The sequence below is a fragment of the Penaeus japonicus genome, unplaced genomic scaffold, assembly GCF_977035675.1.
Source record: "Penaeus japonicus unplaced genomic scaffold, GWHDUDI00000001_assembly GWHDUDI00000010, whole genome shotgun sequence".
NCBI classification, from domain to species: Eukaryota; Metazoa; Arthropoda; class Malacostraca; order Decapoda; family Penaeidae; genus Penaeus; species Penaeus japonicus.
Genome location: NW_028234412.1, coordinates 5,527,215 through 5,539,638, shown reverse-complemented (window position 1 = coordinate 5,539,638; position 12,424 = coordinate 5,527,215). Strand labels below are relative to the sequence as shown.

The 12,424-nt window shown below is 47.0% G+C and overlaps 1 protein-coding gene across 1 annotated transcript in view; it reads left to right on the top strand.

Annotated features, from left to right (window-relative positions):
* The first annotated feature begins 231 nt into the window (after window positions 1–231).
* LOC147471078 (uncharacterized) overlaps window positions 232–12,424 on the top strand; it is a 31,655-nt gene continuing 19,462 nt past the window's right edge. Inside the window, exons 1-2 of the mRNA XM_086541368.1 lie at window positions 232–286; window positions 9,348–10,291. Of these exons, the coding sequence (XP_086397494.1) occupies window positions 232–286; window positions 9,348–10,291 (999 nt within the window). The remainder of the gene's footprint in view (window positions 287–9,347; window positions 10,292–12,424) is intronic.

Here is a 12,424-nt window from a genome sequence, read left to right as displayed (position 1 = left end):
GACGGCTGCATGACACCCACTCGACGACGGCTGCATGACATCCACTCGACGACGGCTGCATGACATCCACTCGACGACGGCTGCATGACACCCACTCGACACGCATGTTACTCCACGATTTACTAACGCGATCGGGAGACGATAGATCCCTTAGCAGCCGGGATGCTTGCTCGATTCTGGCGTGTTTTTGACACTATAACAACACGGTAAGTATGTATTTGTTTGTTAGCCATGAGACAACTTCGCGACGTGCCCACGGTCGTACATGACATATACACTATTGCAAGTACGAATTTACTTATTCATCAGTTTTTTTTTTAATTTTCAGATTTCAGTATATTCATAAAAAATAAATTGTATTCTATTGTCTACTTGTATGATATTGGAAATGTCTCCCTATTAATCTATATACCTGTGTCTAATATTGTATTTTTTTTTTTTTTTATATCTGTTTTGTATTTTCATATTTCAGTTTAAATTTCAACGTTTCATAAATATTGTTTCTCAATGTTGGTTTTATCCTACATATTCTTTTCATAACCATTAGATATCTAGGTTATATTTGAAAATGTGAAATATTTTTCCCCTTTTATTGATTATTCAATATTCCACTTAATTAGAAACCTTTCAACATACTTCCAACAACATGATTTTCAACACGCATACAACGAACGAACATTGCACCATACACGACTATGGTGTATCACGTAGCAATCTTATTTATTGCAAGTCGAGTGGCAATCGAGTCTGCCACACGATAACTTTTGCATCATGCTGTGACCAGACGTCGATCGGGCTGAAGTCGAGTGAATCGTATAGCCGTCGAGTAACAGCTGTCGAGTAACGATCTGGCTGTTGTTTAGAAGTTATGAATGTCGATTTTAGAAAGGTATTTATCTTCTCGTTATCGGGTTATGATAGCTTAAGATCGTGTTGTGGACGTGTTATAAACGTCGATTAACGAAAACGGCAATGCCCACGTGGTCGCAACACCGTAGTAACACGACGGAAATAGAGAGAGAGAGAGAGAGAGAGAGAGAGAGAGAGAGAGAGAGAGAGAGAGAGAGAGAGAGAGAGAGAGAGAGAGAGAGAGAGAGAGAGAGAGAGAGAGAGAGAGAGAGAGAGAGAGAGAGAGAAAGCGAAAGAGAAAGATAGATAGATAGATAGATAGAGAGAGAGAGAGAGAGAGAGAGAGAGAGAGAGAGAGATAAAACAGAGAGAGAGAGAGAGAGAGAGAGAGAGAGAGAGAGAGAGAGAGAGAGAGACGAGAGAGAAAGAAAATTGAGAGAGAGAGAGAGATGGAGGGAGAGAGAAAGAAAGAGAGATAGAAAGAGAGACAGAAAAGTAAAGAAACATAGATAGATAGACTTTTATATACAGATAGACAGATAGACTGGTAGATAGATAGATAGATAGATAAATATCCAGATAAACAAATCGGTAGATAGATAGATAGATTAATAGCGAGAGAGAGAGCGATAGATAGATAGATAGAAAGAGATAGAGAGAGATAGAGGGAGAGAGAGAGAGAGAGAGAGAGAGAGAGAGAGAGAGAGAGAGAGAGAGAGAGAGAGAGAGAGAGAGAGAGAGAGAGAGAGAGAGAGAAAATTGAGAGAGAGAGAGGAGAGAGAGAGAAAGAAAGAGAGAAAGAGAGAAAGAAAGAGAGAGAGAAAAGGAAAGAAACATAGATAGATAGACTTGTATATACAGATAGACAGATAAATAAATAGTTAGATAAATAAATATCCAGATAAACAAATCGGTAGATAGATAGATGAATAAATAGCGAGATAGATAGATAGATAGATAGATAGAGCGAGAGGCGGTAAGAGAGAAACCGAGAGAAAGAGAGAAAGAGAGAGAAATAAAAAGGGAAAGAGAGAGAGAGAGAGAGGGAGACGGAGAGAGAGAGAGAGAGAGAGAAAGAGGCGGTAAAAGAGAAACCGAGAGAAACCGTGAGAAAGAGAGAGAAATAAAAAGGGAAAGAAAGAGAGAGAGAGAGAGGGGGAAAGAAAGAGAGAGAGAGGGAGAGAGGGAAAGAGAGAACGGTTGTTGAGTCAGTCTTCACAATTACTAGAGAATGATGGGTGCGAGAGCTTGAGGAATCTGCTGTAATCTCGGTTAAGCCACTGCCTAGAGCACCCCAACCCCACCTTCCAGCCAGCCAGACCTGTGCTCTGCATCACAATATTATCGGGGGAAAATATGGCCCTGAATTAGCTCAGTTACCCCTCGGCCTTCGCCTCCGCCTCCGCCTCCGCCTCCCCTTCCGCTCCATCTCCCTCCCCCCCCCCCCCCCCCCCCCCCCCCCCCCCCCAGCTCCCCTCTCTCTCTCTCCCTATCGCTGGGTGCGCGTTTTCTTTTTCCTTTCTCTCTCTCTCTCTATCTATCTATCTATCTCTCTCATGGTATATATATATATACATATATACATATATATATATATATATATATATATATATATACATATATATATATAATATATATATATATATATATATATATATATATATATGTATATATATATATATATATATATATATATATATATTATATATATATATATATATATCATTCTCTCCTTCTCTCTCTCTCTCTCTCTCTCTCTCTCTCTCATTTCTTTTCCCTTTCCCTTATCTATCTATTATGTAATCAATGGCCAGAGAGAGAGAGAGAGAGAGAGAGAGAGTGAGAGAGAGAGAGAGAGAGAGAGAAAGAGAGAGAGAGAGAGAGAGACAGAGAAAGAAAGAGAGAGAGAGAGAGAGAGAGAGAGAGAGAGAGAGAGAGAGAGACAGAAAGAGAGAGAGACAGAGAGAGACAGCAACAATCAAAGAGGAAAAGAGAATAATAAACAGACAGACACAGCTTTAGAAAAAAAACAAAAAAACAAGAAGGAGGAACAAACACATGACCAAACAGAAAGAGAAGGAGAGACACTCACGGAGAGATTGCAACATTGGCAACGCTATCTTCTTGCAGGTGTTGCAAAGGATGAGAGGGGGAGGGGGTGAGAGGGGGAGGGGTGAGAGGGGGAGGGGGTGATAGGTGGGAGGGGTGAGTGGGGGAGGGGGGGAGAGGGGGAGGGGTGAGAGGGGGCGGGGGGGAAAGATGGGAGGGGTGAGGGGGGGAGGGGGCGAGAGGGGGAGGGGGTGAGAGAGAGGGAGGGGGTGATAGGTGGGAGGGGTGAGTGGGAGGGGGTGGGGAGGGGGTGAGAGGGGGAGGGGTGAGAGGGGGAGGGGGTGATAGGTGGGAGGGGTGAGTGGGGGAGGGGGTGAGAGGGGGAGGGGCGCGAGGGGGAGGGGGAGAGAGGGGGGAGGGGGGAGTGGGGGAGGGGGTGCGAGGGGGAGGGGGGAGAGGGGGGAGGGGGTGAGGGGTGGGAGGGTGAGTGGGGGAGGGGGGTGAGAGGGGGAGGGGTGAGAGGGGGAGGGGGTGATAGGTGGGAGGGGTGAGTGGGGGAGGGGGTGAGAGGGGGAGGGGTGAGAGGGGGAGGGGGTGATAGGTGGGAGGGGTGAGTGGGGGAGGGGGTGAGAGGGGGAGGGGTGAGAGGGGGAGGGGGTGATAGGTGGGAGGGGTGAGTGGGGGAGGGGGTGAGAGGGGGAGGGAATGAGAGGGGGAGGGGGCGAGAGGGGGAGGGGGTGAGAGGGGGAGGGAATGAGAGGGGGAGGGGGTGAGAGGGGGAGGGGTGAGAGGGGGAGGGGGGGGTAGGGGGAGGGGGGGAGAGGGGGAGGGGGGGAGAGGGGGGGTGAGAGGGGGAGGGAATGAGAGGGGGAGGGGGTGAGAGGGGGAGGGGGTGAGAGGGGGAGGGGGTGATAGGGGGGGGTGAGAGGGGGAGGGGTGAGAGGGGGAGGGAATGAGAGGGGGAGGGGGTGAGAGGGGGAGGGGGTGAGAGGGGGAGGGGTGAGAGGGGGAGGGAATGAGAGGGGGAGGGGGTGAGAGCGGGAGGGAATGAGAGGGGGAGGGGACGATCTATGACAATTTTATCTATCTATCTATCTATATGTTTATTTTATGTTGTCGCTTCATCCATTCAATTAATTACTGTTTAATAACTGATATATCAAATTACCTATTTCTTTTTTTCATCGATTTTATCTATTTGATCTTTATTACAAATCAATTTTCAATCAAGTTTTCAAATAAATCTTTGTCAAAATGTCATATTCATTTTCCATTTACATGTCTGTTTTTTTCATATATATATAGGCATGATTTTATTTTTTATCTATCTATCTATCTGTATCATTTATTACTATTATCTTTATCTACAAAGGCAATCCCAACTCGCTGAGAATAGATAGAGGAAACACGTAAATATTTTGATCAATACAATTAAAGAATAAGCTTTTCCTGACTTCAACCAAAACCCAAACTAAGGCAACCTAAGTCAAGCCGGACCAAAACTGTCTGTTTAGCTAAAAGGAACCAAAACAACCAAAAGCAAGTAAGAAACAAAAACAAAGCAATCAAAAGCAAGCAATCAAAAACAAGCAACCAAAAGCGAGAATCCCAAAGCAAGCAACCAAAAGCAAGATAACCAAAAGCAAGCAACCAAAAGCAAGCAAGCAACCAAAAGCAAGCAACCAAAAGCAAGCAACCAAAAGCAAGCAACCAAAAGCAAGCAACCAAAAGCAAGCAACCAAAAGCAAGCAACCAAAAGCAAGCAACCAAAACAAAGCAACCAAAACAATCAAAAGCAAACAACCAAAACCAAATGACTAAAGGCAGGCAACCAAAAGCAAGAAACTAAAATCAAGCAACCAAAACAAAGCAACAAAAACCAAAACAACCAAAACAAGCAACCAAAAGCAAGCAACCGAAACAAAGCAACCAAAGCCAAGCAACCCAACCCCTCCTCAAAAGGCTCAACCCAACTCAAACCAAATCTAACCCAAAATAAGCCATCTAAACCAACGCCACCAACCCAACCCAAAGCAAAGCAAGCCAAGCCAAGCCAAGCCTCGGCAACCTAGATCAAACCAACCCAAAACTAAACAAACGAAAGCAACCCAACTCAACCCAAACCCAAACCCAAAACCTCATCACCCATAACGCACCCCACTACCCTCTCCCCCCCTCCTCTACACCCTAGAAACCCCTCTCGCCTCCTCTCCTACACCCCAGAACCCCCCCACCCCCCCTTACACCCAATAAACTCCCTCCTCCCCTCTTTTACACCCCAGAACTTCCTTCCACACACCCCCTCTCCTACAGCCCAGAAACCCCTTTTCCCCCTCCCCCACCTATCACCCATCACCCCCACCCCCCCAAAAAAAAACATCCCCCAACACCCTCCCCTACCTTCCCCCCACCTTACCCACTTCCTCCCCCTCGCCCCCTCCCAACTATCCTCCCTCTCCCCCTCGCCCCCTCCCATCTTACCCCCCCAAAAAAAAACACCCCCAATTCCCTCCCCTTCCTATATCCCACCTTACCCCCTTCCTCCCTCTCCCCCTCGCCCCCCTCCTCCCCACCCAACCTTACCCCCCCCCCTCTCCCCATCCTCCCCCCCAACCTTACCCCCTCTTCCCCTCGCCCCCCAACCATAACCCCCTCCTCCCCCTCACCCCCCTCCTCCCCTCAACCTTACCCTCCTCCTCCCCCATAACCCCCATACCCCTCCCACCTCACCCCTCCCACCCCCTCACCCCTCCCACCCCCGCGGGCACAACATCGAGGTTCCCGGAGCAGCGACCGCCAACCCATCATACGAGCTTAAAAATTAAGATCAACTGAGCCTCCGAGTCAGCGGACAGGAGGTCGGGTACGGAAAAGTTGATAGGCCGGCAGTCCCTCCCTAATCTGCACTAATCGGGGGTAAGTCGGTTCTTCTCGGGGCAATAACTCACAGTTACTCGAGCGCCACCCTCAAGAATCTTAATGGCTATGCATCTGTGGCGGGGTGGGGTCGGGTCGGGTGTGAGGTCGGGGTGGGGTGTAGGGTGGGGGAGGGTGTAGGGTGTGGGGTGGTGTGGTGGTGTGGGTGTTTGTGTGTTTGTGTTTGTGTGTGTTTGTGGAAGGGAAAGGAAAGGAAGGGAAGGGGAAGGGGAGGGGGAAGGAGGGGGGAAGGGGAGGAGAGGGGGGAGGAGAGAGGAAGGGGAGGGGAGGGGAGGAGTGGAGGGAAGGGTAGGGACGGGGAATGGAGGGTGGTGGGGTGGAGGGAAAGAATGGGAAGGAAGGAGGGTGGAAGGAAAGAGAGGGAGGGAAGGTAGAAGAACGGAGCGGTGGAGGACGGAAGAAGGAAGAGAAAAAAGGGTGGAAGGTGGAGCAAGTGTTGAGGGGAGGAGAGGAGAAGGGGAGAGAGATGAAGAGGGAGAGTGAGGAGGCGAGGGACCGAATGGGGAGGGAGGAGGGATGGAGAATGGAGTGAAGGAAGAGGAAAACGAGCGGGGGGAAGGAAGAAGGAAATTAAAAACTGGAAGATAGAGAAACAGGGGGAGAAGAGAGAAAAGGATAAGAAAAGGAGAAGAGAGAAGGCGAATAGAATAAGAGGGGAAGAGAGAGGAGAAAAAAACAGGCAGGCAGCGAAGAGAAAGGGAAGAAGACAGAGAAGAAGAAGAAGAAAGGAATAGGTTTGCATTTGAATATCGGATGAAACAGGGAGAGAAGGAAGTGGAAGAAAATATAAAATAAAAAGCAAAAAGAAAAGAAAGGATAAAAAAGAAATAGGAAAGGAGGCGATAGAATGTAGTAGGAGTGGACGAAGAGTAAAGAGGAGGAAGAGGCTCATAAGAAAGAAGGAGAGAAAGAGATAGAGAATGACATGTAAGTAATAGGAAATAGTTATATCAAAAGTAAATAGTAATATTGATAGTAGTACAAGAAATAAACAGTAATAATAATAGCAATAGAGAAAAAAAAAAAAAAAATAGTTACATTAGGAGTAACAGAGTAGAAGGAGAGAATCAAAGAAGAGATTTGAATATAAGATACAGGATGGAGTAAGAGGAAAGAAGAGTGAAAAAGACAGACAAGAGTTGCAAAATGAAAGAAAGGGGACAGAGAGGAAGAAAAAAAAATAAAGTGGTGAATTGTGCATAAAGAGGAGAAAGGGGAGGAAAGTATGCGATAAGACCTGTGTAAGACCTGTATAAGACCTGTTTTAGTTTGACTGTTTGCTTGTTTGGAGTTTTTGTTGTTGTCGTTGTTTTTGTCATCTGGTGAAGGAATTTCTAAGGTAAGAAAAGCGAGACATGAGAGAGAGAGAGAGAGAGAGAGAGAGAGAGAGAGAGAGAGAGAGAGAGAGAGAGAGAGAGAGAGAGAGAGAGAGAGAGAGAGAGAGAGAGAGAGAGAGAGAGAGAGAGAGAGAAGGGTGAGCAAGGAGGGTTAAGGGGATACAGATGGGGTGGAGAGAGAGAGATCAAAGGCATTAAGGCAAGAGGAGGTAGAGGGGAGGAGGAGGGGAGGAGGGAGGGGAGGAAGAGAGGGGAGGAAGAGAGGGGAGGGGGGAGAGCCGGGGAGGAGGGAGGGATACGGGGGAAGAAGAGGGGAGAGAAGGAGGTAGCAGCGAGGAGTACAGGGGAGAGAGGATAAGAGGCGGGTGGAAGGAAGGGAGAGAGGGGAGGGAGGGGATGAAGAGGGGAGAGGAGTGGAAGGGGGGGAGGGGGGGAGAAGAGAGGGGGAGGAACTAATCCGGGAGTCTCCTAGTACTGCTATTACAGAACACTGTTAATGCATCACTTAATTGGCCGTCTAATGACAGCAAAACCAAAACGACATGTGTGGACTCTCTCTCTCTCTCTCTCTCTCTCTCTCTCTCTCTCTCTCTCTCTCTCTCTCTCTCTCTCTCTTCTCTTCTTTCTCTCTTATCGTATTTTCTCTTATTTATTCTCTATCTATCTATCTATACATCTTCTCTTCTCTCTCTCTCTCTCTCTCTCTCTCTTTCTCTCTCTCTCTCTCACTCCCTCTCTCTTCCTTGAACTCTCTCTCTCTTCCTTGAACTCTCACTCCCTCTCTCTCTCTCACTTCCTCTCTCTTCCTTGAACTCTTAACACTCGAAGGAGGCACGAACTTTCCTTGCAAGTCTTAGATTCGCAACATCGTCGAAGAATGATCAAGGACTTGGCTAAAACACGTGGGCGCGGAGGAAAGGGGGAGAGGGTGTAGACATGAGGGCGTTCATGTGTACGGCACGCACAGATACACATACACACATACACACATAGACAATAAACGGAACATTTGAATGAATAATCACACAAACACACATACACAAAATAGGACAAGGTTTAGTTGAATGAATAAACACTGACTAACTGACTCACTCATTCACTCACACACACACTCACTCACTCAAACACACACACGCACACACACACACACACACACACACACATACACACACACACAGACACACACAAACAAACATACACACATATATATAAACATATGATGAAATCAACTCTGAAATCAACTCAGTCAATTGCCTCTCGCCAACCTGCATGATCCAAGTCATTAAACTCTGTACAAAATGAGAATCAATAAGATGGCTGAATGACAGATGGGTCACCTCAGGTCACAAGACGAACGCTGAAGTTCCGGCAAGAAGTTGAAGTTTCTATTGACTAGAATATTACGCCCTTGTATTTGCAACTTGTTATCACGAACGACTTGTTATCAATAAAGGTGAAGAATATTTTCTCTGTGTCATGCTACCTTATGACAATTATGATAATGCTGATGCTGATAGGGACATTATTGTAATTATTTCTTATATCATTTCTTATCATAAAGATAATGGTAATGGTAATGATAATGTTAATAGTCATCACCACTCCATTATCACATTACCACATTCATCATTATCAGATTTACCTTGTCACCATCGTCATCACAATTATCATCATAACCATCCTCGACCATATAATCATAACCATAATCACCATCACCATTATCTTCATCATAATCACCTTACCACAATGATCATCACAACCATAACCACTAACATCATCATAATCCCATCACCACAACCACCATAACTACACGCATCACTATCATTACCCTAACCATCATAAGAATAACAATATATACCCATGGTGCCACGACCGTACCATAAATACCCTCACCACAACCACCACCAAAAAGCATACCCCAACCACAAACACACCATACCCCTCACCATACACACACACACACACCCAAAACCAACTTAAACACCACCATAAACAACCATCATAAACAGCCTCACTATTCCCCAACCCCCACCACCACCAACAAATACCAACCCCACCCACCCCACCTCGCCTCACCATAACCCTCACCATACACACCATACATCGAATCACCGCCGTTATCTCCCTCTTGCCCCAATTATGAAAGAAAAAGCTCCTATGCTCCTTCTTCTCCAGCATCTCCAGCATCACCAGCATCTTCAGCATCACTAGCATCTTCAGCATCACCAGCATCTCCAGCCTCATCTTCAGCATCATCTCCAGCATCTCCAGCATCACCAGCATCTCCAGCATCACCAGCATCTCCAGCATCACCAGCATCTTCAGCATCTTCAGTATCTCCAGCATCTTCAGCATCTCCAGCCTCATCTTCAGCATCTTCAGTATCTCCAGCATCTTCAGCATCTCCAGCATCTTCAGCATCTCCAGCATCTCCAGCATCTTCAGCATCTCCAGCCTCATCTTCAGCATCTTCAGTATCTCCAGCATCTTCAGCATCTCCAGCCTCATCTTCAGCATCTTCAGTATCTCCAGCATCTTCAGCATCTCCAGCCTCATCTTCAGCATCTTCAGTATCTCCAGCATCTTCAGCATCTCCAGCATCTTCAGCATCTCCAGCATCACCAGCATCATCTTCAGCATCTTCAGTATCTCCAGCATCTTCAGCATCTCCAGCCTCATCTTCAGCATCTTCAGTATCTCCAGCATCTTCAGCATCTCCAGCCTCATCTTCAGCATCTTCAGTATCTCCAGCATCTTCAGCATCTCCAGCATCTTCAGCATCTTCAGCATCTCCAGCATCTTCAGCATCTCCAGCATCTCCAGCATCTTCAGCATCTCCAGCATCTCCAGCATCATCTCCAGCATCTTCAGCATCTTCAGCATCTCCAGCATCTTCAGCATCTCCAGCATCTTCAGCATCTCCAGCATCTTCAGCATCTCCAGCATCACCAGCATCTCCAGCATCATCTTCAGCATCTTCAGCATCACCAGCATCTCCAGCATCTTTAGCATCACCAACCGCCCCTTCGGTTCGTGAGAGGAACGGGTGTAATGATGACATAATGGTAAATCGTGTGGCGTCATATCTTATGCAGATTCTTCTGGGCGATAAACGTGGGGTGTGGTGGTGAGGAGAGGGGGTGGGGGTAGGGGTTAGGATTGGGGTAGGGTGGGGGGTGGGTGTGGTGGGGTGAGGAGGGGAGGTGTGGGGAGGTGGAGAGGAGGTTGGAGTAGGTTTGGGATGGGTGTGGTGGGGAAGGATTGGGGTAGGTTTGAGGTGGGTGTGGTGGGGAGAATTGGATAGGTTTGGGGTGGGGGTAGGTTTGGGGTGAGTGTGGGGGAGGTGGTGGGGTGGTGGGGTTAAGATTGGGGTGGGTTTGGGGTGTGGTGGGGAGGTGGGGGTAGGTTTGGGGTGGGTGTGGTGGGGTAGGATTGGGGTTGATGTGGGATGGTGGGGTAGGATTGGGGTGGGGAGGTTGGGGAGGTGGGGGTAGGTTTGGGGTGGGTGTGGGTGAGAAGGGATAAGATTGGGGTGGGGAAGTGGGGTAGTATTGGGATGAGGAGAAGGATGGAAGATGATTGGGGGGAGCGGGGGATGGGAGGTAGTGGGGATAGGATTGGGGGTGGAGGTGAGGGGAGGGGGTAGAATGGGTGAGGGGGAGTGGGTGGGAGGATTGGGGTGGAGGAGGGGATGGGAAATGCTTTAGGGAAGGAATAGGAGAGGATTAGGGCGGGGAGGGGGGGAGTGGTGGGAGTGGGGAAAGGAGAAGGGGAGGGGGTATTTTGGGGGGGATGATTTTGGATGAGGGAAGGGCACAGGGAGGGTTGGGGTGAGGGAAAGGGGGTGGGAAGGGAGGGGGTAGGGAAAGGGGATGGGAAGGGAGGGGTAGGGGGTAATGGGGAAAGGGAAGGGAAGCCCGATGGGAGGTGGGGAGGTAGGGGGTGGAGGGAAGGTGAAGGGGGGTGGGGAAGGGAAGAGTAAATGAAAGGGTGAAAGAGGAGGATGGAGAATGAGGGGAAAGAAATGGGAAAATAGGGAAGAGAGGAGGATACGGAAGGAAGAAGAAATGGAAGAGGAAGAGGGGGTAGATGGAGAGTAAAGAGGACGTAGGTGAAGGGGAAAGAACGAGGAGTGAGGGAAGAAGAGGGGAAAATAGTGGAAGAAGAAGGGTAGGAGGGGCGGAGAGAGGGAATGGGAGAGGAAGGGGAAGAGGGACAGAAGGAAGATAAGGAAGAGGAGGAGAAGTGGGATGCGGGAATGAGAGGAAGGGGAGATTAGAGGAAATAGGAAGGGGAAAAGATAAAGGAGGGGGTAAGGATGAGAGGAAGAGGGGAGAAACAGAAGAGATGGAAAAGAAAGATGCTTATAAAAGAAAAGGAAGAAGTGGGATGGGAGAGAGTAGTTGAAGATGGGAGATAGGAAAAAGATAACACGTTCCTTGAGGCGAAAGGAATTAGACAATGGAAAAAAAAGAAAAAGAAAAAAAAAGAAAAGAAAAGAAAAAATAAAAAAAAAGAAAATCAAAGAAAAGAAAAAAAGAAAAAGAAAGAAACGAAAGAAAGAAAGAAAGAAAAAATACATACACACACACACACACACACACACACACACACACACACACACACACATATATATATATATATATATATATATATATATATATAGAGAGAGAGAGAGAGAGAGAGAGAGAGAATAAGAATAAGAAGAAATAAAATGGCATTGACGTAGTTAACCCAAATAGGATAAAGGAAGATGATAAAAACGAATGTGGAATGGAAGAGAGAGAGAGAGAAAGAAAGAGGATAAATATCACAAATTCTTGCAGATAATGACAAAAATGTGGAAGAAAAGAAGGGAAAGAGTGGTGATAATAGCGACTACGTAAGGATGAAGGGAAGGAGAGGGAGAGAACACGAAAAGAAAACAGATTTCTCAAGATGCAAAAAAAAAAAAAAAAAAAAAAAAAAAGGAACCGTTAATAAACATTTCTAGATAGATGGAAGGTGAAAGAGGACGAGCATCATGTCAGTGACAAAATTACATCTCTACAGTCATGTTTTTACGCAGTGTCATATTACTGTTGCTCTTTCTTGACCGTACTTTTGAGAAGTTTTAAGACCTGTATGCTTGACATTAAGCACGTTTACTCGAGACCTTATTAAAAGCGTTCATTGTCAATAACTACGCGAGTAAACCTGGTATCACAACGTAAGAAACAACACATATGGAGATGACGTATAAAACAACAAAC